At 42.5% G+C, this 24,671-nt stretch overlaps 1 protein-coding gene across 2 annotated transcripts in view; it reads right to left on the bottom strand.

Annotated features, from left to right (window-relative positions):
- Positions 1–7,523: 7,523 nt before the first annotated feature.
- DUSP10 (dual specificity phosphatase 10) overlaps positions 7,524–24,671 on the bottom strand; it is a 49,149-nt gene continuing 32,001 nt past the window's right edge. For both annotated transcript variants that reach the window (XM_028724589.2, XM_028724590.2), the window contains exons 3-4: positions 17,207–17,587; positions 7,524–10,900 (exon numbers count right to left, since the gene is read on the bottom strand). In XM_028724589.2, coding sequence (XP_028580422.1) covers positions 10,635–10,900; positions 17,207–17,587 — 647 coding nt within the window. In that variant the 3' untranslated portion in view covers positions 7,524–10,634. The remainder of the gene's footprint in view (positions 10,901–17,206; positions 17,588–24,671) is intronic.

Consider the following 24,671-nt stretch of genomic DNA (forward strand, 5'->3'; position numbering starts at 1 on the left):
AGGGAACACACTAATGGCAAGGTGTAGTCAGTGAAAGAGACTTGAATGATAACATGGAAAGCTATTTTGGCACTTGGAAGGAACTTGAAAGGCAACCTATTGGCACATGGGAAAAAGGCTTCATTGCATGTCCTTTGAAATGAACAGTGTGGAATTAGGTAACAAATTCTTTAAAAATGCAGCACAGACTGAGAGGGAAAATGGCAAAGACAGGTTATTTATTGGGACAGTGTGATTTTTGCAGCTGATGTTAAAGTTGCAAAACAACGAACCATGGGACAGAGCAATGGAGAAATTCTGAAACAACAATGGGATATTAGCTCTGCCCAAGGTATGATGGAGAACAGCAACAACCAGGAAAAGATAGACATAACGCTTTACAAGGACAGGAAGAAACATCATGGACAGAAAGATTGTCACACACAGGAAGAACAAGGACACAGTTTGAGTGCCTCACTTGTAGATTTATATATTATTTAATGTGTCAATACGAATGGAAGTTGTTAATATTGCAGTTGTTGTATAAGGGATTGTTATTTTGACTGGAGTATAATTGAAATTAATAAGATTCTGGAAGACAGAAATAAAGTAAATCATCAAACCATCAATTCTACAATGCAGGCGGCCACCTAAATTATGTTGTTGTTTAGTCGTTTAGTTGTGTCCGACTCTTCGTGACCCCATGGACCAGAGCACGCCAGGCACTTCTGTCCTCCACTGCCTCCCGCAGTTTGATCAAACTCATGCTGGTAGCTTCAAGAACACCATCCAACCATCTCGTCCTCTGTCGTCCCCTTCTCCTTGTGCCCTCCATCTTTCCCAACATCAGGGTCTTTTCCAGGGAGTCTTCTCTTCTCATGAGGTGGCCAAAGTATTGGAGCCTCAGCTTCAGGATCTGTCCTTCCAGTGAGCACTCAGGGCTGATTTCCTTAAGAATGGAGAGGTTTGATCTTCTTGCAGTCCATGGGACTCTCAAGAGTCTCCTCCAGCACCAGAATTCAAAAGCATCAATTCTTCGGTGATCAGCCTTCTACCTAAATTATATAATTTGGTATTTGAATGATTGGTATTAGTAATTGTATTATAATTTGGCATTTTTATAATGAGGCTATTATTGGAATGTAATTGAAAACTAATAAAATTTATTATCAAAAAAATTGCAGCACAGTGAACAGCAAGCTGAATAACATTGTTTTTGCTGGAAACTGAACTGCAGCAGAACAAAAACAACACTGCATGTGATGCATGTGGGTTAGAATGGAAATTGATGCCCTACATCCCTAGTTATAACACAACTAATATTCCTTGGACACTCACATTCCAGCATTCATTTTCACCCACCTTTCTTCATTGTGTATCCTTTTCTATCAATCTCCAGTGTCTTTTTAGTTATGCCACTTACTGCCATTTGTGCCTAATTCCAAAGTCTCACAGAAAGCCACACCTTGTTTTAGTGACAGTTAACTCTACATCACACAAAGAGCTCAGGGTCACAGAGTCCCCTCATAGAGTAACTAATTTATCCTGAAAAGGCATGATTGCTTTTAAGCACAGTATAGAAGCATAAAAGGTCTGAGGACACTAATGGTCATAATAGTGTGCTCTTGTGTTCTGACACCTGTCAGGTTGAGGCATAAAAAGTCTACCTCACCTGGGCTGATTCACTCCAGCAGAGATCCCTCCGTGGGCCACAATTTTTGGCGTCTGTGTCTGCGCAGGCACAATTTTTGGCGTCTGTGTCTGCGCAGGCACAATTTTCTGCGTCAGAGCATGCGCAGATGTGATTTCCGGCACTGTGTAAGCGAGTCCCCGCGCCGCGCTGCACCGGTATAGCGCAGCATGTGGGGACTCGCCGAGCAGGCAGCTCGGTTCGGGGGGCTCGTGGGCTGGTTAAATTACCCCCATGGGCCGCTTGTGGGCCCCTGGGGTAGATCAATCCCATATTTAAAAAGGTTGAAATGCTTATGTTTAAGGGCTTGATTAATTACTCCATCATTTGCCAACAACTTTGGGCCAGTGGAGACATTTTGAATTTTGATAGTGCTGTAGGTGCTACTCACAAGATGGCCATCATGGGTTGTGTGGCCACAAAATGCCTGCCACATCTAAAAGAGCAGAAAAAGAGACAGGACCACAAAATGGTATAGCCAGGCCTCTACATCTGCCACTGCAACACCCGTACACAGAGAGAAGCTCTTTGCACTTTTCCTCTGTTCAGAAGGGAAGGGAGGAAGTGCATCCTGGTATCCAATGAAATGTTGCCATGTTCAAGGGGACATGTCCAGTACAGGAGAGCCTGGACCTGGAACCAAATTGGAAGAGCAAACATTCATTCACACATTGTGGATTTCTGAGGGGGTATTTACTGAGACCTTTTGGGTGCACTGTAGCAGGTACTTGTGGGCATATTGGTACCTGCAGGGACCATATTGACAAGCTCTGAATTATTCACACTGGTGGAGCCTCTCAAACTGCAGAAGCGCAATGCTGTCCAATGGGGTGGCAAGTCTTGCTTGAATTACCTTTCTCTGGCAGGGAACCTGGGATATTATCAGCCATGTGGCAAGCAGAAAACTCTGGGAACTCTGGGAATTGTAGTCCTGGGAGGGGTATAGGGGTCTTCTGACAACTCTCAAGAGCCTAGCTCCCAGAATTCTTTGGGGGGAAGCCATGTCTGTTTAAAGTGGCATCATAGTGCTTTAAATGTAGTGTGTGAATGTGGACAGCGTTCCTGGAGGGGCTGCCATTGAAGTAACCTGATAGTGGGCCTCGCCTTCTGACCTATTCAGTGCTGGTTTGAACTGGAATATGAGTTTGTGGTTCTCACGTGCTTGTTTGCCTTCTGACAAAACAACATCTAATTTTGTGCCATGGCCCTGTTTTCCTCTCACTAAAGGGACCCTCTATTAAAAGAAGGGAGAGAAGGGGGTCTTTAGGACCCAGGCGGCAGAATGAGCAGGTACACAAGATGCCACCTGGCCACAGTCTTGCCAACCATGGGGAAGATGCATTCTATTTTGCTTTAAAATAACAGCCCTGATGTCTAAACCAGCATGTGCAAATTGTATGCAAATATATGTCTTCTTTTGCGCTCTCTCTCTCTCTCTCTCTGATGCCTGACTCTGCCTTTCCACGGCCATCTCTTTGAACACATGGAATGCACACAGCCCTGAGCTACAGCCAACCCAACACTTCAGAGGGGCGTTGCGTGATTTATTTATTAGCAACAATGGATTCTTTTCATAATTCAAGCGTGCACTCAATTATTTATTTCTCCTCTAAATAGGGAAAGGATCTTCAATATTTGATGGCCCCAGCTTCCCTAGCTCCCACTGCATTTACTAGGACCCTCCTTTTTCCTGGTACATTTCATGGACACTGGCAAACAGGAACAGATCCACAGGAGCTGTAAAAAGCTTTTAAATCTGTTAAAAGAGGATTGGACAAATTCATGGAGGAGAGGGCTCTCAGTGGGGACTGGGAATGGTGGCTATGCTCTGCCTTGAGAGCCAGTAATATTTCTTTTCAAGGAACTCTGGAAACTGTAGCTCTGTTAGGGGGTCTCTTAACAACTCTCAGCACCCTTAACAGACTCAGGTTCCTTTGATGCGGTTGGGGGAAGAGCCATGACTAGGCAATCTATCCATCTCAAACCTTCATTGGCACATAGACAAAACTCCGAAAGGTTCAGCACAGTAAAACCGCTCAGCAAAATCTACATCTAACAGTTAAAACACTGCTGTATAATATTCACGAATACTCATTGCGTGTTACAGAAACCTGGCTACTATCTCCATCTTATCCCCATCCTGAGGAACCCATCCATTAGGAAGGTTACCTTACATTTGTCTGAGAGCCACTCCCTGCTAACAACCAACTGATTAATGAACATAGATTGAATTGTGTGCTACAAGAGCTAGTGCAAAAGAACATGCACGACTGGTTCTATACCATTCAGTCCACGGGGGCATAGTCTTTCTGTGAGGAGCAATTTCTGGACTCCTCCCTCTAGCATTGCTGAAGGTAGCGCATTCAGTCTCGCTAGCATGTATGCCCTGTGTTGATTCAGGTTGGTCAAATGGGAGAGATAAGTCGCTGTTGTCTATTCACATTGCACCATTCCCAGACATGCACAGTCCCTATTCCTGATTTGGCCACTAAGTTCTTGAAATTCGTTGTCTAACCATCTGCGTTTAATGATCTCAAACACAGCATTTTCTGATAACTAGTACAGGGAGTCTAGTGAGATTCCTATCGGTTTAATTTTGTTCTCAATCCCTCTTAACCCTCCTGATGATTGGCATTCAGCTAACAAGACTATTAGATTCAGATCTGTAATGCAGCCGAAACTAGTCAACATGGTATTGTAGTGCTTTAAATGTCTAGGGAGAATGTGGTCAGGCTGAGGTGAGCCACTCCCATGGATCTCTCATTCTTTTTTTTCTTTCTTAATTTTTTATTTTATTTTGACAAAGTAATAATCATAAATGAATAAGAATAAAAATGTGCACCCCAATCACCAAGACCATTCCATTGTAACTATCCAACCTCCCAAAATTTCAACACCTCTTGTGACAGTTTGACCCTTTTCCGTTTTAACAGTACAAATTCTACAAACACCCTCCATATCTCCTCAAAATCATTTCTCCTGCATATTCCCCGTCCTACCTTAATAGCACGTTAATATATCATTAATAGCTATATCTCACACCTCCTTATGGCGTTCTTCCATTTTATATTCTGCTTGCCCCTTCCACTTCCTAGCTATAACAACATGTGCAGCTGTTAATAAATTTGTAAGCAAGTCTATAGCCTGCCAACCTTCCACCCCATCGTAAATTGATAATAATGCTACCTCTGGACTTTCAGTCAGCTTTAACCCAGTGATTTCTGTTATCTCCTTAAACACCCTTCGCCAGAAAAATTGTACATATTTACACCCCCACCACATGTGAACATAATTCGCCGTTTCCTGGCATCTCCTCCAACATAACACTGAATATTCCCTATTTATTTGATGTAATCTGACTGGTGTTAAATACCATCTCCAGACTAATTTATAATAGTTTTCTTTTATTCTTATAGACATTATCAATGTACGTTTCACCCCCTTCTCTCCCAACCATCTGCCACTGCTCCACCCTTTTTGCCTTGTACAGACCTATTTTATTTTATTTTATTTTATTTTATTTTAATTTTATTGCATTCCCCCCTATTTCTCTCCCCCTGGGCTTCTTCCCCCAGCTGCTGAGAGACCTAGGGACACAAAAGTCATATGCTGTTGTCGTGGTTGCAGCATTGCTGGAAAGCCAGGGTTCAAATCCCCACTGAGCCATGAAGCTCTCTGTGTGACCATGGGCCAGTCACTGTCTCTTAGCCTAACCTACCCTCACAGGGTTGTTGTGAGGATAAAATGGTGAGGGGGGGGGGAGAACCTTGGGTGGCGCCTTGTGCTCCTTGGGGGGAAAGCCAGATATAAATGTACAAATAAATAATATAATTGGTTCCCAATCCCTAATTTAAATCAGTGCATCCTGCCTTGAATTCTCTGCTGCTATTCTAGACTGTCTTTAGGAACAGTCCAGTTCTAGGAGCCTTATCTACAAGAGATGCATGAAATTTGCTCCCTGCACATTAAAAAGTATTGGTCCAGTAACTGCAGCAAAGACTGCAATACCCATTTGACCAGCAGTCCATCTCGAAAAGATTAATACAAATAAAAGAAAATAAAAAGGGAACTTGTAAATCAGCAGATATCTAGGTGGTTATATCATCTATAGTGGAAGGAGTGTGGGGAGAAGAGGAGAGAAAAATAAAATATTTCGGCTTTCCCCCTTTCTAACCCAGAGCATGGTTTGCTATCGTGTTCCAAAAGAAAGAAAAATAAAATGCATCTGCTAAATAATGTGGTTGGAAAAGATTCCTCTAAATAATGCAAACTTAAAGAGCACCGATGTATTTTCTTACGAAATGACATAAACCTCAGTGGGTGATGCACAGCCTCGACTATATATAAAGCCAGCTCAGTCAAGTAGAAGTCCCCTTGGGCCTGTGGTGGAAACTTGCCTTTCCCAAATACGTTGAACACACAAGCCCAAGGCTGAAATGCAGGATTGCTGAGATCAGGGCTATTCTGGTGCAGACAAGTTATGCACTGCTGATAGGGGAGGATTAATGAGCCAGTCTGCTCATCCGTTGCAATTAGAAACAACACACTGGAACTATTCTGGGGCTGTTTCTGCGCTGAGAACGACAGCTTATCAGAGCCCAGCCTCTTGTAGGCCTCCATGGAAAATGAGGCGAGTTATAAATATAGGGTAATCAAACTGGGAGCAGAATCATACATGCCGCTCTTTGTTTATCGAGGCAAAGGGCTGTTTCTTAGCAGTCACGGAACAGTCTTCATAAAGGATAGAGGGAGCAGCCATAGCAGGATTTTTAGTGTCTCTTTATCAAGAAACTCAGATTGTCCGAGTATTGTTTACCCACAGAAGGGTGCGCAACAGCTCACAGCTCAGTGGCAAGAGCAACTGATTCAGCTGAAGATCATCCCAGGTTCAGTTCCCAGCACTGACATGGAGAGGTCTGTGGCCTCAGAACCTGGAGGTTTCATATTGCCACCACGGCTAGAAGCATTTCCCTTCTTTATCTACAATCCCCTTTTAAATCCCCACAGAATAAGAGAATAGTAGTGTCGGAAGGGACACCAAGGGTCATCTAGCCCAACCCCAGCAGGAACTTCCTAAATTAGTATCACCACACCTTGTTGCAGTTGGTTCCATCAGTTAGGAATCTGGGAAGCTGCCTTCTACTGAGACAGACCATTGCTCCACCTAGCTCAGTGTTGTCTACCCTGACAGAAACCGTCCTCATGAACTTTCCATGGTATTCAGAGTCTGCCAATGGATTAGAATTACATTTGGAAGATTCTGGAAATTTGCAACCTAAAAAAATGCACACCACTGAGTGCTTAAGAGGTATGTGGTCCCTTACTATTGGCCAAGTTACATACATATAAAAAGACACTGTAAATATAACCATTGTGAAATTTGGAGAGCCCTTTCCTCTTTACGCTTTCTGAAATTTAGTCTACGTGCTGTTAAGCATATGCTTAACAAATTGTTGAATGAAATGTGTGCTTTGTATTTTAGTTATTATGATATAGAGGCATGTGCTAAGTTTAATGGGTTGTGCCCAATGTTAGTCAAACTCAGCAGAAACCCGCTGAAATTAATGGACATGACTAACATACGTGCATCAATTTCACTGGGTCATGTTCCAGTAGAATGGAGCTTGATGCAGCCCAATATTTATAACTTTTTCAGGATGGGTGCAAAGAATTGGAGAAGCAGCCCTAGAAATTAGCTAGCTCATTTTAGTCGAATGTTCTCTCATCATTTTTTCCTGAAACTCAGGAGCCATCTACTTGTGGCCCTTCTTTGTATTAACAAAATTCCTTGAGGAGAAACAAAGCCCAGACAGAAAGTCTACTACTGTTCAGAGAAAGCAAAAATAATCAATCCTTGTATAAAAATAGTTTAATAAAGGCATAAAATTTCAAGAAAATATATGTATAGTAACAACATTGTTGAGTAAAAGTGCACAGCAATTTACACATCTGGGGTCAATATACACAGTGTTCTTTTAACACACCTCACTTCACTTTTTTCTGCCTGTACATAATTTGATCTGAAGCAGTGGGGTGGGGAGCCTTCACTGCAGTACAAAAATCCCACAAAGGTCATCTAAGTGGAACATCTCTCTAATCATTCCAAATTCATACTAATAGGAGGCACAATTCACTGGGAAGTTCTTCAGCATGCTCCATTGAAATGAACGGGAACTGCATAAAAGCACTCATTTTAATGGCACGAGCAGCAGAACTTTACCATGGATTATATCCAAGCTTTGGACTGGCAAAGGGAGCAAAGACTAGGACATCTAAATGAGAGATCAGTGATAAATGCCCACTTTATAAGCTGCATCTCACACTGATGTGACCATGGCCAAAACAATAAAATAAGGCTGGGTGGGCAAATGAAGTCAGCTATAGCTCAAACACAAAAAACTATTCAAAAGCACAAGGAGCTGGACACCAAAAGGCCTTTTCCATGTGGGTGTTAAAATTAGTCAGCGAACTAGTGGAGGAATGGAGAAAGCAAGGCTCTGCAGTGTTTTCCATGGAATGGATTGTTACTGAGCCTCCATTCTGCTTCTATCCTGCTGTTTCCCCAATTGAAATTTTAGCAAATGCAATTGAATCATGTTTTTTTTTAAATGTGGAAAATGCTCCAAGTGGTGCAAAATGGTAATTGGTTAGCAGGCTGCTGACCAAGAGGAAATCCCACATTACTGAGGAAATCCCTCATGTTACTGATTCATCTCTTAATACTTAAAATGGAGGCATGGATACCTCCTAGGGTTGCCATATTTTGAAGAGCAAGAAAAGAGGACGCTATGACGACTCTCATTTTAAATACTCCTACTATATGTAGGCTAGAGAAGCTGTGATAGGAAGCAAGTCTTCAACCACCAGTTATGTCTATGTCTCATCCAGAAAGTATACCTTCAACATTCAAGCATATGGACTATATGCTTTGAAATTCTCCCTTCAGGTATGCGGACAACTAGGGATCAGTGCATGTGCTTGGCAAGTGTTAGCGATGTGTGAAAAACCACTAGCTAAAAACCCTAGGTGGATGTAGCCTACAATAATCAATATTTTCCCTACCTAGCTAGCTAATCAACCCTTGCTCCACATATACTCATCACAAAAATAGCAGCTCTCTAGAAAATGCTGGAGTTGGCAGCTTGCAGAATAAGCCTGCAGTGAAAAAGGAGAATGGGAGCAATATAAAATTGACCCAAAATGGGATTGGATGTCTGTACTACAGAGTACTCAAGGCCTGTTTAAGACTGCATGGGAGCCACGAAAGCAGCATTCGCCAGTGTGCCCTGTAGCTGCCATCTCGTATGAGCATCTGGACACACATGCAGTCTGGGCCAGGTGGATATGCTTGGGGTATGCCAGTTCTACATGCAGATCAACTTGTTGCCCAGGCCCTTTCAGACAAGATGAACCATGGTTTATCAGACTGAAAACAAGTTATATTAACATGCATCCTCTTCCCTTTCTGTTGTGCATCTAGGACTTTAAAAAACAACAACTGCCATTTCTTATTAAGTCTGAGGAACTGTCCTTTAAGAAACCCCAGAAGGTAGGGTTGGGGAACCTGTGGTGCTCCAGATGTTGCCAGCTGCACTGCCCATCGCTCTTGACCATTGGCCAAGCTGGCGAGAGTTGGACTCTGAACAACATTGGGAGGACCACAGGTTCCTTATCCCTGAAAGAAAGGGAGAAGGAAGTGTATGGGCATCATACGCATTCTTTGTCCAACAAACCATGGTTTCACTGGACCAAGGCCATAGTTAGATGAGATAGGAGCCACATGGAACATCTGCATGGCAAGTACTCCCCGCCCCCTTGTGCCACAATCTGCCCTCCCACCACCGCACCATGCCCTGCTGCTTCTTGCAAGTGGAAAGCTAACTACACAGGAGCGTTCACGAAAGAAATAAGGGAAAGGAGACACACGCACAATTTCTAAAACAGTTTTCATTTTTATAATCAAACTTTTTACATGAACAGAAAAACACACCAGTATTTTGTGCGAAAAAATATTTTAAATAAACTTTGCTTGTTCTTGATCTTTGTACATTCTGATATACATATTTAACAAGGTGTATGGCACTATAACCAGAATTGGAAAAGGGGAAAAAATAATTGCTTTGTTTGTTGTTGTATACCTTCTTCTAAATCAAGCCAGCCACCTTTATGCTATTTAAAAATATTATTAATATTATTAATGGGCAGCCAGCTGTAACTGGTTTGAACACTCAAAATAAAGAACTCTTTCCATTACCCAAAACTATTATTGCACAAGAAGCCAGTAAAGGCATATGGCGTAAAATGGTCAAGTCCCTTGGTGTTAGCCTACCCCCAACCCCCAAATAGAAAAATAGTACCAGAAGATGAAACACAGCAAATAAAAAGATTTTCTCTAGTCAAGAGGGCGAGAAGGGATTTGCAGATAGTTTTAAGCTGCTCTGATCTTCTTTGCACCAGCAAGCATTTTGCTTAGGGTTTCTTTAGCAAAGCCTTTGCAAACTCAAGGCCGCCCGTGGATTTTAGTTGTCTTTTCGCTTTTTTATTTTGGCTGGTTGTATTTTATTTTGGGGAAAAACATAGCTGTCTTCGGTCTATGAACCTGCACAGACTACTTAGTCATAATCTCTACAAGTAGCTGAATAACCAAAAAGGGAAGAAAAAAATATATAGTGTCCAGTTTCTCTCTTACACGCATGGAGACTTTTAAAACTGGTTTCTTCAAAGCATCCCCACATCATCCACTTTTCAAGAAGGGACTTCCAAAGGTATCTTGCCCAACGCTTGTGAAGTCCTTGTATTTTTAAAACCTTTTCTTCAAAAAGGTTCCTGTCCAAAGTTTTGTCTTATAATAAACCCTTCTCAATAAAGCTAAAAAGGAAAAAAATATGGGGGAAATCCAAGCCTTCCAAGTCCATGACAAGTGAAGAATACGAACATCTTTTTTTAGTCACGTGCTTCTTTGCAATCACACGACAGTCTCTACCCCAATCAGCTTTGGCGTGAGAATTCGCGGCGTGACTCCGTTGTTCAGATCTTCCTCAAACTCCAATAACTGCCCCATAAAATTAAGATTAGGAGAAATGATTGGTCGCTTGCCTTTGACAAACTTATAGGCATCAGTCATGGTCATCCGTGTGTGCTTCATAAGGTAAGCGATGACAATGGTGGCAGAGCGGGACACACCGGCCTGGCAGTGGATGAGGAGGCCTTTTCCACACTGGTGAGCTTCCTCTGGAAAAAAAACACAGAAATAAAATGTAAACATTCACTTCAGTGAGTGAAAGCCAGAGGTCAAGAGACCTGAGCTCCTAATGCATTCCTCAAAATAAGCAGCCGCCAGAGATTCACTCACTTAGAGTTGGGAAGCCTACAGCCCCTGCAGAGGTTGCTGGGTTACTGGGCTAGTACCTCACCTATGCACCTAATTTCTCTCATTTGCAACTCGGAAGTGGCCAAAAATCATCGTGCCCCTCTCCCTCCCTAGATCTGTAGATTATTCTTGCTATTACCAATTCCAGGCTAATGCATTTTAAAAATAATGCTCCCCAGAGAAATGCACGTTTCTATGGACTCACACATTATATTATACATTTTGTACTTCTAACAATGTATAGAATATAACAATGTATAGAATATAACAATGTATAGAATATAACAATGTATAGAATATGCCACAAAACCAGCTCACATGAACAGAATAAACAGCGGGTTTTGAAAACTAGGTGCATTGCCTCCAAATGATGTAAGGCTTTCACACCATACCAAGTGAATCCACAGATAGGACAAACTGGAGAATATGTTAGACATGCCATTGCCATCATTTACAATATGCAAGTACCACTTTTTTTTAATACCACTTTGTTCATGCACATTTTTGGGGTGGTGTCTGGAACATGGGCACAATGGCCTCCATTAGCGCACATTCTTCATTCAACAACATAACACAACCATTGTGGAATGCCGGGGGGAGGGGGGAGCTTTAGATCTGGGAAACTGCAATTATATAATATAAGAAAAAGTGCTGATTTTATATTAAAACATAATGTCGTGGTGTGGAAAGCACCTGTCCTGGGAGTATTTGTGTATGGGCATCATAGGAGCCAACTCCTAGGGGTCAAATAAAATATGTGAGCCCCCATCCCAGTTCGTGGGCATTGTCATTCAAATAGTGTGCGTGTGCCAGGTCTTGTGATCAATTGTGTGGGGCGGGACTTGCCTGCTCCCCCCCCCCAATATTTTATTCAAGTTGGCATCCTGGGTACACATTCACATTGATCTTCTCTTGAAACACAGGCAACAGCAAGAAGGAAAAATAAAGTGCTGCCTTAAGGACAGGGAAAATCATTATTAGATAAATTCTGGGTGGCAGATGTGGTTTGTTCTACATGCCACAGGTGACCCTCCCCACACAACCTTTTCTCCCAATAGCCCTTCTGATCTGGTAGGGAATTTTATTTTTATTTTTTTACACTCCAGCAAGTCATGTGTGCCTTTTATCCAAGGCTCACCAAAAGCCAGCTGAATTATGGAAACCACATAGAATCCAGTATTTTCAAAACTGTTAAGTTTTTGTCATTCATGAGTTTTGCAAGGGCCAATTCACACATTAAGAGACAGAAACCTGGGAATGCTGGGAAGCCACATTTCCCCTGCAGCAAACCTCCAGTTCCTAATGTGTTGAGCGTGTGCTTCTCCACATTTGCATATATCTTTAGCTGCATAAAAGGTGATGTGAAAGTGCCCTTCAAAGTGACCTAAGCCAGGTGGATTGGTGGCCTGATCCAGCACAGCTTGTCTTACGGAACCAGACTGTGCTTCAGGTTGATTCTTGGGAAGGACACACATTGATTTTCCACAGGCCTTCTGCCTTTATTTCAGCCTTCATAAAACCCTGCTTTGGGAGCAGGGAGAAAATCTATTTAAGACACCCAGATCTTTGCAGATCCAATTTAAACTGTCCCTAGGGCAAAGCTAAGCTCTGACTAGTTACTTAACAGAATATTTATCCTACTAAAAAGTCAAGACAAAGAAATATATGTTCATCAAACATGCAGGCATAGCTCTAGGCTAGAGTTACCAAAGTGAAAAGGGGTGGGGTGTAAGAATTTAATTTAGATAGATAGATAGATAGATAGATGATAGATAGATAGATAGATAGATAGATAGATGATAGATAGATAGATAGATAGATAGATAGATAGATAGATAGATAGATGATAGATAGATAGAATTGCCTATCGTATAGCCTTAAGTGGTATTTAAGAGACAGTCTGTAAAAGTATTGGTTAAAAAAGGACCAGTCAAGGGTAGACATTTTTTGCCCTCCATTTCATTGTCCTCCCATATTTATGACACAGTGGTAAAAGAAAGATGCAAAGAGGGACCAAGATTTCCAAAAAGACAACACTGGCTCTGCTTCCCTTTATTATGAACATCTGTCCTAAAAACAAGAAGGCATTAACAGTATGTTAAACAGGAAAAAAATACTGGGCCTCAAAACATTGAGCAAGCTTTTGAGTTCTCCAGAACTCTTCATCATTGTTTTGTATGTCTATGCAAAGTCTATACAGGGTGGGGGTGGGAGAGGAAAAATACAACAAAATGACTTTAAAAGCTTGCTCACTATTTTTGTGATGTTTTGGTTGGTCCAAATAAAAGGTATTGCTCAACTTTGGATTTCAGAACTCTGGCACTGAGTAAACATTTTTGTCATGTGGTGAGATCAGTGACTTCAAGAGAGAAAGGCTTGCAATCTCCTTTGGTTGTGGTTAAAAGCAGTTAAATTTTCAAATGGGAGAAATCCTGTAGTCGTATCTCTCTCTGTAGTAGAATTTAGAATTAGTAATATCAGGTGGTGCCTTTCTAGGAAGAAAGCCACCAAATCATAGAATCATAGAATCCTAGAGTTGGAAGAGACCACAAGGGCCATCGAGTCCAACCCCCTGCCAAGCAGGAAACACCATCAGAGCACTCCTGACATATGGCTGTCAAGCCTCTGCTTAAAGACCTCCAAAGAAGGAGACTCCACCACACTCCTTGGCAGCAAATTCCACTGTCGAACAGCTCTTACTGTCAGGAAGTTCTTCCTAATGTTTAGGTGGAATCTTCTTTCTTGTAGTTTGGATCCATTGCTCCGTGTCCGCTTCTCTGGAGCAGCAGAAAACAACCTTTCTCCCTCCTCTATGTGACATCCTTTTATATATTTGAACATGGCTATCATATCACCCCTTAACCTCCTCTTCTCCAGGCTAAACATGCCCAGCTCCCTTAGCCGTTCCTCATAAGGCCTCGTTTCCAGGCCTTTGACCATTTTGGTTGCCCTCCTCTGGACACGTTCCAGTTTGTCAGTGTCCTTCTTGAACTGTGGTGCCCAGAACTGGACACAGTACTCCAGGTGAGGTCTGACCAGAGCAGAAATGATTTTCCCCTGATAGGAAGGATAGGAAAACTGACTAAGAGCCACAGCAGATCAGCCCAAAGGCATCCTCCTTCGTACAGTGACTAATCAGATGCCTCTGGGAAGCCCCCAGGGACGACATGCATGGGGCAACTGGCTTCTCTCACTGCTGCTCCTAACAAAAGGTTTTTAGAGGCCTGATGCCTCTGAAACCAAAGGTAGCATACAGTTAGGGATGGGGAAAGAAGTTGTTCAGTCTGCTTTTCACAGCAGACTGATGTGACCCAGTGCTCCCGAAAGTGCAGGCAGATCAGAATGTAATCCCCTGTCGATTATGTACTTTTCTAGATGTTGCTTGTGTGCAGATTATGTGCACAAAAATGTAACTTTTGTGTGAGAGATACAAGCAAATTGCATATGTTACAGATTGGAGAAGCATTAAAAAGTGTGCATTTTGCATACAAAATGCATAAAATTTAAATGCGGATTATATCTATCATCTATCGATCTATCTATCTATCATCTCCATCCCAGAACAAAATGAGCCTGTGTCTGAGCACCAGCAAGATTGAAATGAGAAAGAGTTAGGCTGTTCAATCCATCTCCTACGTATAGCTGCCATGACTAGCAGTCATAGATAGCCTTAACTTCCACGAATTGGTATATTCCTTCTTTTTAGAAATATTCACATTGGTGGCCATCGCCACATCTTCTGGCAGCAAAATCCCCTATTTCTACCACTCCTTTAACCAATATTATTACTCTGAAAAGTAAAGCCAAATGGGAACGCCCTCCCATCAGATGTCAAAGAGATAAACAACTACCCAACAGTTAGAAGAGATCTGAAGGCAGTCCTGTTCAGAGAAGTTTTTAATGTGAGACATTTTAATGTATTTTTAATCTTTGTTGGAAGCCGCCCAGAGTGGCTGGGGAAGCCCAGCTAGATTTGCAGGGTACAAATTATTATTATTATTATTATTATTATTATTATTATTATTATTATTATTTTCAGCATATGCCCTAGAATAGCCAACTGCTTTCACCTTCTGTGCACTGGGGTGTTCATACAAACTTCTCGCTGTCTATACTGTACAGTGGTACCTCAGGTTACAGATGCTTCAGGTTACAGACTCCGCTAACCCAGAAATAGTACCTCGGGTTAAGAACTTTGCTTCAGGATGAGAACAGAAATCGTGCTCCAGTGGCGCAGCGGCAGCGGGAGGCCCCATTAGCTAAAGTGGTAAAGGTAAAGGTAAGGGGACCCCTGACCATTAGGTCCAGTCGTGACTGACTCTGGGCTCATCTCGCTTTATTGGCCAAGGGAGCCAGTGTACAGCTTCCGGGTCATGTGGCCAGCATGACTGAGCAGCTTCTGGTGAACCAGAGCAGCGCACGGAAACGCTGTTTAACTTCCCGCCGGAGCAGTACCTATTTATCTACTTGCACTTTTGACGTGCTTTCGAACTGCTAGGTTGGCAGGAGCAGGGACCAAGCAACGGGAGAATGGGAGCTCACCCCATTGTGGGGATTCGAACCGCCAACCTTCTGATCGGCAAGTCCTAGGCTCTGTGGTTTAACCCACAGCGCCACCTGCGTCCCCCAGCTAAAGTGGTACCTCAGGTTAAAAACAGTTTCAGGTTAAGAACGGACCTCCGGAACAAATTAAGTTCTTAACCCGAGGTACCACTGTATGTCATACGTGGAGGTGGAAGCAGGATCACACCCATTGGCCCCACTCATAATGGCCACATGCTCCTGGATTCCTCCCCACTAATATACACACATTTAATGCAATGCACCAATGAGTTGCCAACAGATTAATGCACTGCAGGTGTGACTGTGGACATGATCTTCCTGTCACCAGTACCCAATGGCTTGGCTTTTATGTCAGCCTATGTTTCTCATTCCATCCTCCCTCTTGCAGCCACATTTCCTACCCCCAAAGCCTCAATATATAATTGAGGTTGCAGGGGGTTGCTGGGGGCACTCATTTCCATGCAATTTAATTCCAGGAAAAAGATCCATTTGCAGCCACCTTAACCAAGAAAACGATGGAAGTGAAGTGATGAAATTTGGGACGTTATACTGGCATACTGTTCTTTCCTGAAGAGAAGCACACATGTGTGGAAAGGGTGTGGGAGGAGCAACATTGTCCAATGACATTTGTTCTTGAGTCACACCATGGCCACTGTTGGGAATGATGTTTAGTGTGACATGCTGGTATATCCATCAAAACACTGCTACTCCACAACAGGTACTGCAGTGTGCAAGGTGCAGAAGTGCTAGCATTATAATGAGGAAAACAAACACAATATTCCCCACGTCCAAAGGCAGCCAAAGTGTGAATGTGAGAAAGAGGTGTTTTGCAAACATCTGGCTCATACGAGAATGGGCGCTGTCAGCAGCTACCCATCTAACATGCCCCCTCCAGAAATCACAGGTGTGCTCCTGAAATCTTGCAAGTTTAAACACACATGCACAGAATCAGAGTTGGAAGGGACTGCCAAGGGTCATCTAGTCCAACCCTCTGCAATGGGGGAATCTCTTGCCCATTGTGGGGCTGGAACCCACAACCCTGAGATTACAAGTCTCATTCTCTACCAACTGAGCTATCCCAGCTGTCATTATGCTGCATAATGTACCATATTTTTTGCTCTATAAGACTCACTTTTCCCCTCCTAAAAAGTAAGGGGAAATGTGTGTGCGTCTTACGGAGTGAATGCAGGCTGCACAGCTATCCCAGAAGCCAGAACAGCAAGAGGGATCACTGCTTTCGCTGCACAGCGATCCCTCTTGTTGTTCTGGCTTCTGAGATTCAGAATATTTTTTTTTCTTGTTTTCCTCCTCCAAAAACTAGGCACATCTTATGGTCTGGTGCGTCTTATAGAGCCAAAAATACGGTACAAAGAGGCCTGAAAAACGATAATAAAACACGGGAAGTGACCAGATTTCCTTGGCAGCCCTACCATAGGCCGACGGAAAGTTCTGCAAGTGCCGAAATGCTCAAACAACAACACAACATGATAAGCTGTTTCCTACCCCCTTGGGCAAAGATAATCAGTTCCACGCCTGTCAGCCCGGAACTAAATGCATTTGCGCCGCCAAAGCAGCCATTGCGGCCGTTTTGCTAGGATAGTTACCAATGAATTCGAAAGCCTCTTCGAAGTACTGCCTGAGATTCTGCTTGTTGCTGTCTGTGGCCGGCAGCCGCTTGTAGTTGAGCAGGCCTTTCTCGTAATGGTAGAGAGGGAGGTGAGTGGTGACGTTGATGACGTAGCCGATGTTCAGCCGCTGCATCTTCTCCAAGTCCTGAGCGTCGTGCTCATTGCCAAGAAACAAGAAGGGCAAGATGGGCGTGAGCTCGGCGTTCTCAATGTCTGGGGTGGTCGGGATGGACTGAGGTAGCGTGCAGGTCACCGCGGCGGCAGCACCGCCCCCTCCTCCGCCTTCAGGGCACTCTTGGAGTTGGAGGGAGTTGTCACAGAGGTTTTCGTGGTTCTGTTTAAAACTGCTGAGTCCACCTGCAGCACAGAGGGATTTTAAAAAGGAGAAGGTCAGGAACCTGAGATATTATTTAGTTAGTATCATCATCATCATTATTAATATTTATATCCCACCCATCTACCCAAAGGAGCCCAGGCTGACAAGCACACAAATAATAAAATGTTACAATTCCAATATAATAATAATAATAATAATAATAATAATAATAATAATAATAATAATTTATACCCTGACTATCTGGCTGGGTTTGTCCAGCCACTCTGGGCTGCTCCCAACAGAATATTAAAAACACAATAAAACATCAAACATTAAAAACTTCCCTAAACAGGACTGCCTTCAGATGTCTTCTAAAAGTCAGATTGTTGTTTGTTTTCTTGACATCTGATGAGAGGGCATTCCACAGGGCGGGCACCACTACTGAGAAGGCCCTCTGCCTGGTTCCCTGTAACCTCACTTCTCACAGTGAGGGAACTGCCAGAAGACCCTTGGAGCTGGATCTCAGTGTCCCAGCTGAACAGTGGGAGTGGAGACACTGCTTCAGGTATACAGTGGTACCTCGGGTTACATACGCTTCAGGTTACAGACTCCGCTAACCCAGAAATAGAACCTCGGGTTAAGAACTTTGCTTCAGGATGAGAACAGAAATCATACTCCGGTGGCACAGCAGTAGCAGCAGGAGGCTGCATTAGCTAAAGTGGTGCTTCAGGTTAAGAACAGTTTCAGTTTAAGAACGGACCTCCGGAACGAATTAAGTACTTAACCCGAGTTACCACTGTACAGGGCCAAAGCCATTTAGGGATTTTAAGGGACAGCACCAACACTCTGAATTGTGCTTGGAAACGTACTGGGAGCCAATGTAGGACTTTCAGGACCAGTGTTATATGGTCTTGGCAGCCACTCCCAGTCATATAGATGCAGACTTGGAAATATCTCTACTTGAAAGGCTTGTTGGAAGACAATGGTCTTCAGTAGATGGTCTTCAGTGATGGCACCTATGCGATATTTAACAGAGCGGAAATTCCAAAGGGTAAGGGAGGCGCCTCAACACTAAAGTTCTGAGTTATACACTGTGTAGAGCCTGGATAGCTCCGTTGGTTAGAGCATGCTACTGATGACACCAAGGTTGCAAGTTCGATCCGCGTATGGGACAGTTGCATATTCCTGCATTGCAGGGGGCTGGACTATAGATGATCCTCAGGGTCCCTTCTATGATTTACCCATCAGATTTGGAGGTTTGCTTTCAATCAAACTCTAGGATCTCCTAAAGGTATCTGCAGGAGGCCTTCAACTTCCAAGTGCACTGACTGATTGAGTATATAAGGGGTGAGATGAGCCTTGTGGTATCCTGGTCCCCAAACTGTAGGGTGTTATAGACTGGCAGCTAATTGGCACACAGAAAAAGTGGAATACTCCCAACAGTGTGAAAAGTCATTTCCCTCACTTACCTGGGAATTGTAGTTTGTGAAGGATGCTGAGAGTTGTTAGGAGTCCTCTATTCCCAGAGGGGTTTAACAACCATTCCCTCTTTCTAGAGAATTCTAGTTCTGTCTCCTAACGACAATTAGCACCCTGGACAAATATATTTCTCAGGATTATTTGGTGAAACCCATGCTTGTTTAAAATGGCCTGGTACTGCTTTAAATGTATAGTGCATGTGCGGCTTCGCCTACATCCAATGATTTCAATGGGTCTACTCTGAGTCTTACTAGCAGTGGATATCACCCAATATATTTTAAGCATGCCTATTTTGAATGCACTCCAGTGACTGCTAAACTATTGTTCAAAACATAGTTTTTCAAACTTTAAACACACACACGCGGTTGTGTTACACAGGTATTTTATAATTTTTTCACTTCCCAGATAGCACTTTTTTTAAGATGCAGGAAAGGGATAAATAAATAACCCCCCCCTCTAAATCTCTCAAATCAGGGAGATGATCCATTTAGATTCCACAATAACATTTTTGTTTTGCCTGTGAAATGGTAACACTCCTTACGTAGTTCCATAATTGATTATTCTGCTTCATAAAAGATGATTTCTCAAAGAGAGGGCACTTGAAGGGTGACGGGGTTTCACCCAATGCACCCAAGACTGATACACTTTTTAAAAGAATATTGTCCTAAGGTACTTTGGGATTTTCCAAACTGTTGTCTAACGCTGTTCCACAAAATCTGAAGAGAAAAACAGAAGCTTAAGAACTTTCTACACCTCGTTCTGAGATGACATCAGCTCAGGCTCCCCACCTGCCTGGTTTCCATGGCAATTACACAAAGACATACAATGACATCAGCTCGGCATGACATCAGCTCTTTGAGTGCAAACAATGCAAGAAGAGCTACTTTGTTTCAGGCCTTTTGGTACAACTGTGTTCTTGGGAGCCAGTGATGTAATGCTAACAGGTGGTTGGAGCAGCATTTGCCTAACAGGGAGGAGGAAAAATACAGCTATATCCCTTGTGTACACATGGGTGATTATAGGTTAAGCTTTCACTAATGGCATGTGAAATAAGGCACTAATGCAAGAGCAATGTAGCTTTATGCAAACTGACAAAGATAAGAGAAAATTGCAAGAACCAGAGACACCTTGTCTAAAAAGTGATGTAACTCTTGGAAAGAAGGTTGAAAAATAATAATAATTGCTTTTGGTAAAAGGCAAAGGTTCAAACCTTTAGTAACAACTCTTTATATTCTTATCTTGTCTATAAGCCTATGTGCCAGAATAAAAACCTTTAGACATTCCAGCTAAGATCCCCCCAAACATAAGACACTTATATTTTACAACAACAACAACAACAACAAAACAACAACAACAACTTATTTGTACCCTGCCCATCTGGCTGGCTTCCAAAAAAGATTAAAAATGCATTAAAATGTCACACATTAAAAACTTCCCAGAACAGGGCTGCCTTCAGATGTCTTCTAAATGTCAGGTAGTTGTTTATCTCTTTGACATCTGATGGGAGGGCGTTTCACTTTAACAGAGATGCTTTTACACCATGTGAAATAATGAAACACCAACCAGTTATTTTAAGAGAGGAACACAAGGTAATAAGAACACAGGTAAAGAGGTGATGGGCAGATTAGAGATCTGATTAACCTTTTGGCATTTTTGTTTGCTCGCTTATGAATCAGAAAAAGGCATTTCAGAAAGTTTGGCGAAAGTGAGCTTATTTTGCTTTGGGCTGCATCCAAGGCCATTATGGTCCCTTTCCCCCAATTCAGAGCAAAGGTAGCTAGATAACTATTTTTTACCTATGTCTTCCCTTATTACGCAAGAAAGGTTAGTAGCATCAATAGATAGCAACTCTGGCTTTAAGCACAGCTGCAAACATTCTTTCTACTAACACTCAGTGCTTATTTAACCATATACCCAATTGTTCTTTTTGGGGGAAGTAGGGTTGTCCCTCCCCTCAACACCCACTGGAAGCCAGTGCAGGCTGGTCCATTAATGCTAAAGGGGCACAGGCCCAGTAGCCTCAGTTTACCCTCAGTCCGCCTCAACCTACCTGCCTGCTTACTTACAAGCAGCCTGACAGCTTCCTCCTCTTTAGTTTCAGTGCTGAAACAAACTTTGTAAGAGCTCATCAGGGAAGAGGATGGGGAAGAAGATTAGAATTAGTTGGCTCTGTCTGTCATTGGCTCCGACTCCATCTACCCTTAGTTTCTGCCCTACTAGTCCCAATGGGCACCAGCCAATCGGGACAGAAGCTCCATCTCTTTAACAGCCGCAGGGTGGCAAATTTCAATCTGCACAGACTTTCCTATCTCTATACTGTACCTGATTCATTTTCCTTGCTATGCAGCTCCTAAAAAACACAGAGCCTCTGCCCAAAGAGAGGGAGCAACCCTAAATACAACTTCAGTACTTCCTAAGAAATATAAGAGCATTTCCGACTTACAAAAATGTATTATTAGGGGGAATTTCTTGCAGAAAGTTCTGTGTTATTTTTCCTAACATTTGCATTTTTGTGCACAATACGCACATTTCTTGCAAACCCAAAAGGAGTTTGATGGTTGCTGTAGGAGAGGGACTGCGAGGAACAACATGGGAGGAGTGTTTCTAGGACTAAGGCCAGACTGAAGCTCCCTTGTTCTTATTGCTTTAGGATGTTGCATGTTGTTTAAAGAATCTTGTTATATTTACAGTATAGAAATATGGTTTTGGGGTAGATTGCCATATTTATGTTCTGCTATGTTATTATGAAATGGTTTTTGTAGTGTTTGAAATGCATCCCTGCTTCTTTGTTGTGAGCCACTTTGAGCATGTTTTTTTTTTGTAGAAAATCAGCATACAAATAAAATGAATGAATAAATGAATAAAAGACAACTATGTTTCACATTGTTTTGAGAAGTGCAAATTAGGTAGGTTCACCTTGAAATGCAAAGGGAACTCAAATTTCTCCTCTCTCTCTACTCATGAGATCACTAAAAAGGCAAGCAAGCAAGGGAAAGTAGCCACCTTAAAAGGGATACCAGTATAAGAGGTAGCCAATAGTCAACCCTAAGCCTATACAAAAGCACCCTTTCCTAATTCCAAAAAGCATAGGGCCAGGCAAGTCACCAGCAACCATAATATGGGAGAGGGCAGGCGATAATGAACCACAGAAACTGATGAAGGGCAGCATATAAACATTTTAAATCAACAGTAAGGGATTCCAATTTTCTATTTCAGGGAAGTGTACAACAGTACATAGCAACAACATAAGCAGAAGTGAATAAAACAGAAACACAGAAGTACTATACACATTATTTTAAAAAACCTGGGTAAATAAGAATGCCTCAGCTACTGTCTAGAAGGCCTCCTTTCCCCATACAGAGCAGGCCAGTCTTTAAAACCCCCTGGGGAAAGCATACTGGTTGTTCAACGACCACCCCATTGTGACTTCCTACAAGGCAGAAGTGCGCCTCCTGCGGCCTAACCCTCTGTAGAGTCCTCCCTTGTGTAATTCATGAGTTAAGAGACTGTCGTGACCTTTAAACACTTCTGCTTTCCTCGACTCTTACCGTTTTTATTTTCGTTTCATTTCGTTTGGTACACACTCTGTTTGATTTGAGATACACAGTTGCATTTTATTTCCCTCTTGCTTTTAAGGAAATTTCACTGGCGTGTATTGTTTTTGTGCAAACCACTTTTTGCATAAATAAAAGTGAAAATCAATAAAATAAATAGAAATAGACATTTTTATTCTATTATTAAGGAGTATAACAACTGTATACCTAAAGCAAAACGCTTGTGAACCAGGCATGTCTCTATAGGGAGGGCATCCTGCCTCGCTGTGGAGACATTCCTGGTTCACAAGCATTTTGTTACTTTAGATTTCCTGAATCCAGGAAGGGCTTCTTAAGGAGTGGTCTGACCACGGGCTTCCTTCAAGCAGGCAGGGACCATCCCCTCTCACAGGGAGGCATTAACCACCTCCCTGGTCCCAGCCGAGAGTGGCAAGAGTCCAGAGCACAAGGGGTCATCCTGAGTAATCCAAGCACCTTGTCTACATGCACAAGCCTTACTATCTGAAACTCATCTGACACAACAGGACTAGAGAGTGCTCTGGACACCCCTTGAAATTAATCTGCTGTAGTAGCAGAGTCAGGATCCTGGGGGATGCAAACAATTTTCAAAATGCTTTGCAAACAAGCAAAAGATAAAATCTACCCGGGAAGGACTAAAGTTTATTTTTTAAATTGTTTTTATTAAAGATTTTCTTGGGTTACAAAATTACATCATTGTCTCTTTTCAGATGATAAAGTCCTTTTTTCAGAGCATTCCTATTCAATATGAGACTTTGATACTGTATACAGTACAGTCGTACCTTGGAAGTTGAATGCCTTGCAGCTCAGACATTTTGGCCCCTGAACACTGCAAACCCGGAAGTGATTGTTCTGGTCTGCGAACGTTCTTTGGAACCTGAACATCCGGTGTGGCTTCCACGGTTTCCAATTGGATGCAGGAGCTTCTTGCAGCCAATCGGAAGCCGCACCTTGGTTTCCAAACATTTTGGAAGTCAAATGGACTTGTGGAACGGATTTTGTTTGACTTCCGAGGTATGACTGTATAAGATTGGGGGAAGAGACGTGGAGAGGGGGGTTGTAACCTTCCATTCTTTTACATACTGTACGTGTGAGGTTTTACAACAGTAAACAGGTTCAGACAGTCCATGCTTAAAGCATGGGGGGGGGGGAATAGGAAAACTGGCTAAAGCAGATACATAAAGGCTTACATTCAGCATACATTTATTTATAAATGGAAAGATTAATGTTTTTGGAATCTGACTGTATCAGTAACAATATGTATTGAAGTCCCTGCCAAACATGCACCTGGGAATTATTGGGTTGCATCTGATGAAGTCAAACTCAGAGTTGTCCCATTGAAAAATCAACTCTTTCAGTTGATCTGCTCCAAGTATGACTTAAGACACAATCCATTGGTTGTAGCTGAGTTCAGAGTATGTTGTTGTTTCTAAACATATCTGTGTCATCATGTTGTTAGCCAGAGAGTAAACCAAAATTATATCCTGCTTGGACATTATTGCAAGCAAGCTCACAGAGACCACCCAGTTATCTGAAGCTATCTTTTGGATGTATCTATGCAGAATCAGAAAAAGAAGTTATCAGATCCTTTCCGCTAGCAATGCCCCACAGCCCATCAACAACGATCATGGAATACGTGCTGCAAAGTTCACTAACATCTAGCGATGGCATTAAAATGTAAGTTCAGAGCCTGAAAAACAAGCACTTGATATTCCAAAAAGTGTTGCCGTCCTTGCCTATGACAGTTGATGAACTTTATATTTAAAAAATGTATTTTCAGCATAGCCCATTCCTGAAGGCCTTGAGGCCTGTGCTGTGTAATGTTTTATAGCTCCATTGATTTATTTTAATTCACCCAAAAGCAAGTTAACCAACCACCAGAAAGCCCTTCTTCTCCCAAGGACTTTCTGCAACACACTCTGGTTTATACCAGTTCAGCTATGTCTTCATTAGAATGCACCACTGAGGATAAAAGATCCTCACCAAAGCTAGTAAATGATCATGATGATCAGTAACAAGTTGTGTTGGGGGATGGCATAAAGAAGGCTCAGTTTCTTGGGGGTGCAACCGACAA

This window comes from Podarcis muralis, chromosome 3 (assembly GCF_964188315.1).
Source record: "Podarcis muralis chromosome 3, rPodMur119.hap1.1, whole genome shotgun sequence".
NCBI lineage: Eukaryota > Metazoa > Chordata > Lepidosauria > Squamata > Lacertidae > Podarcis > Podarcis muralis.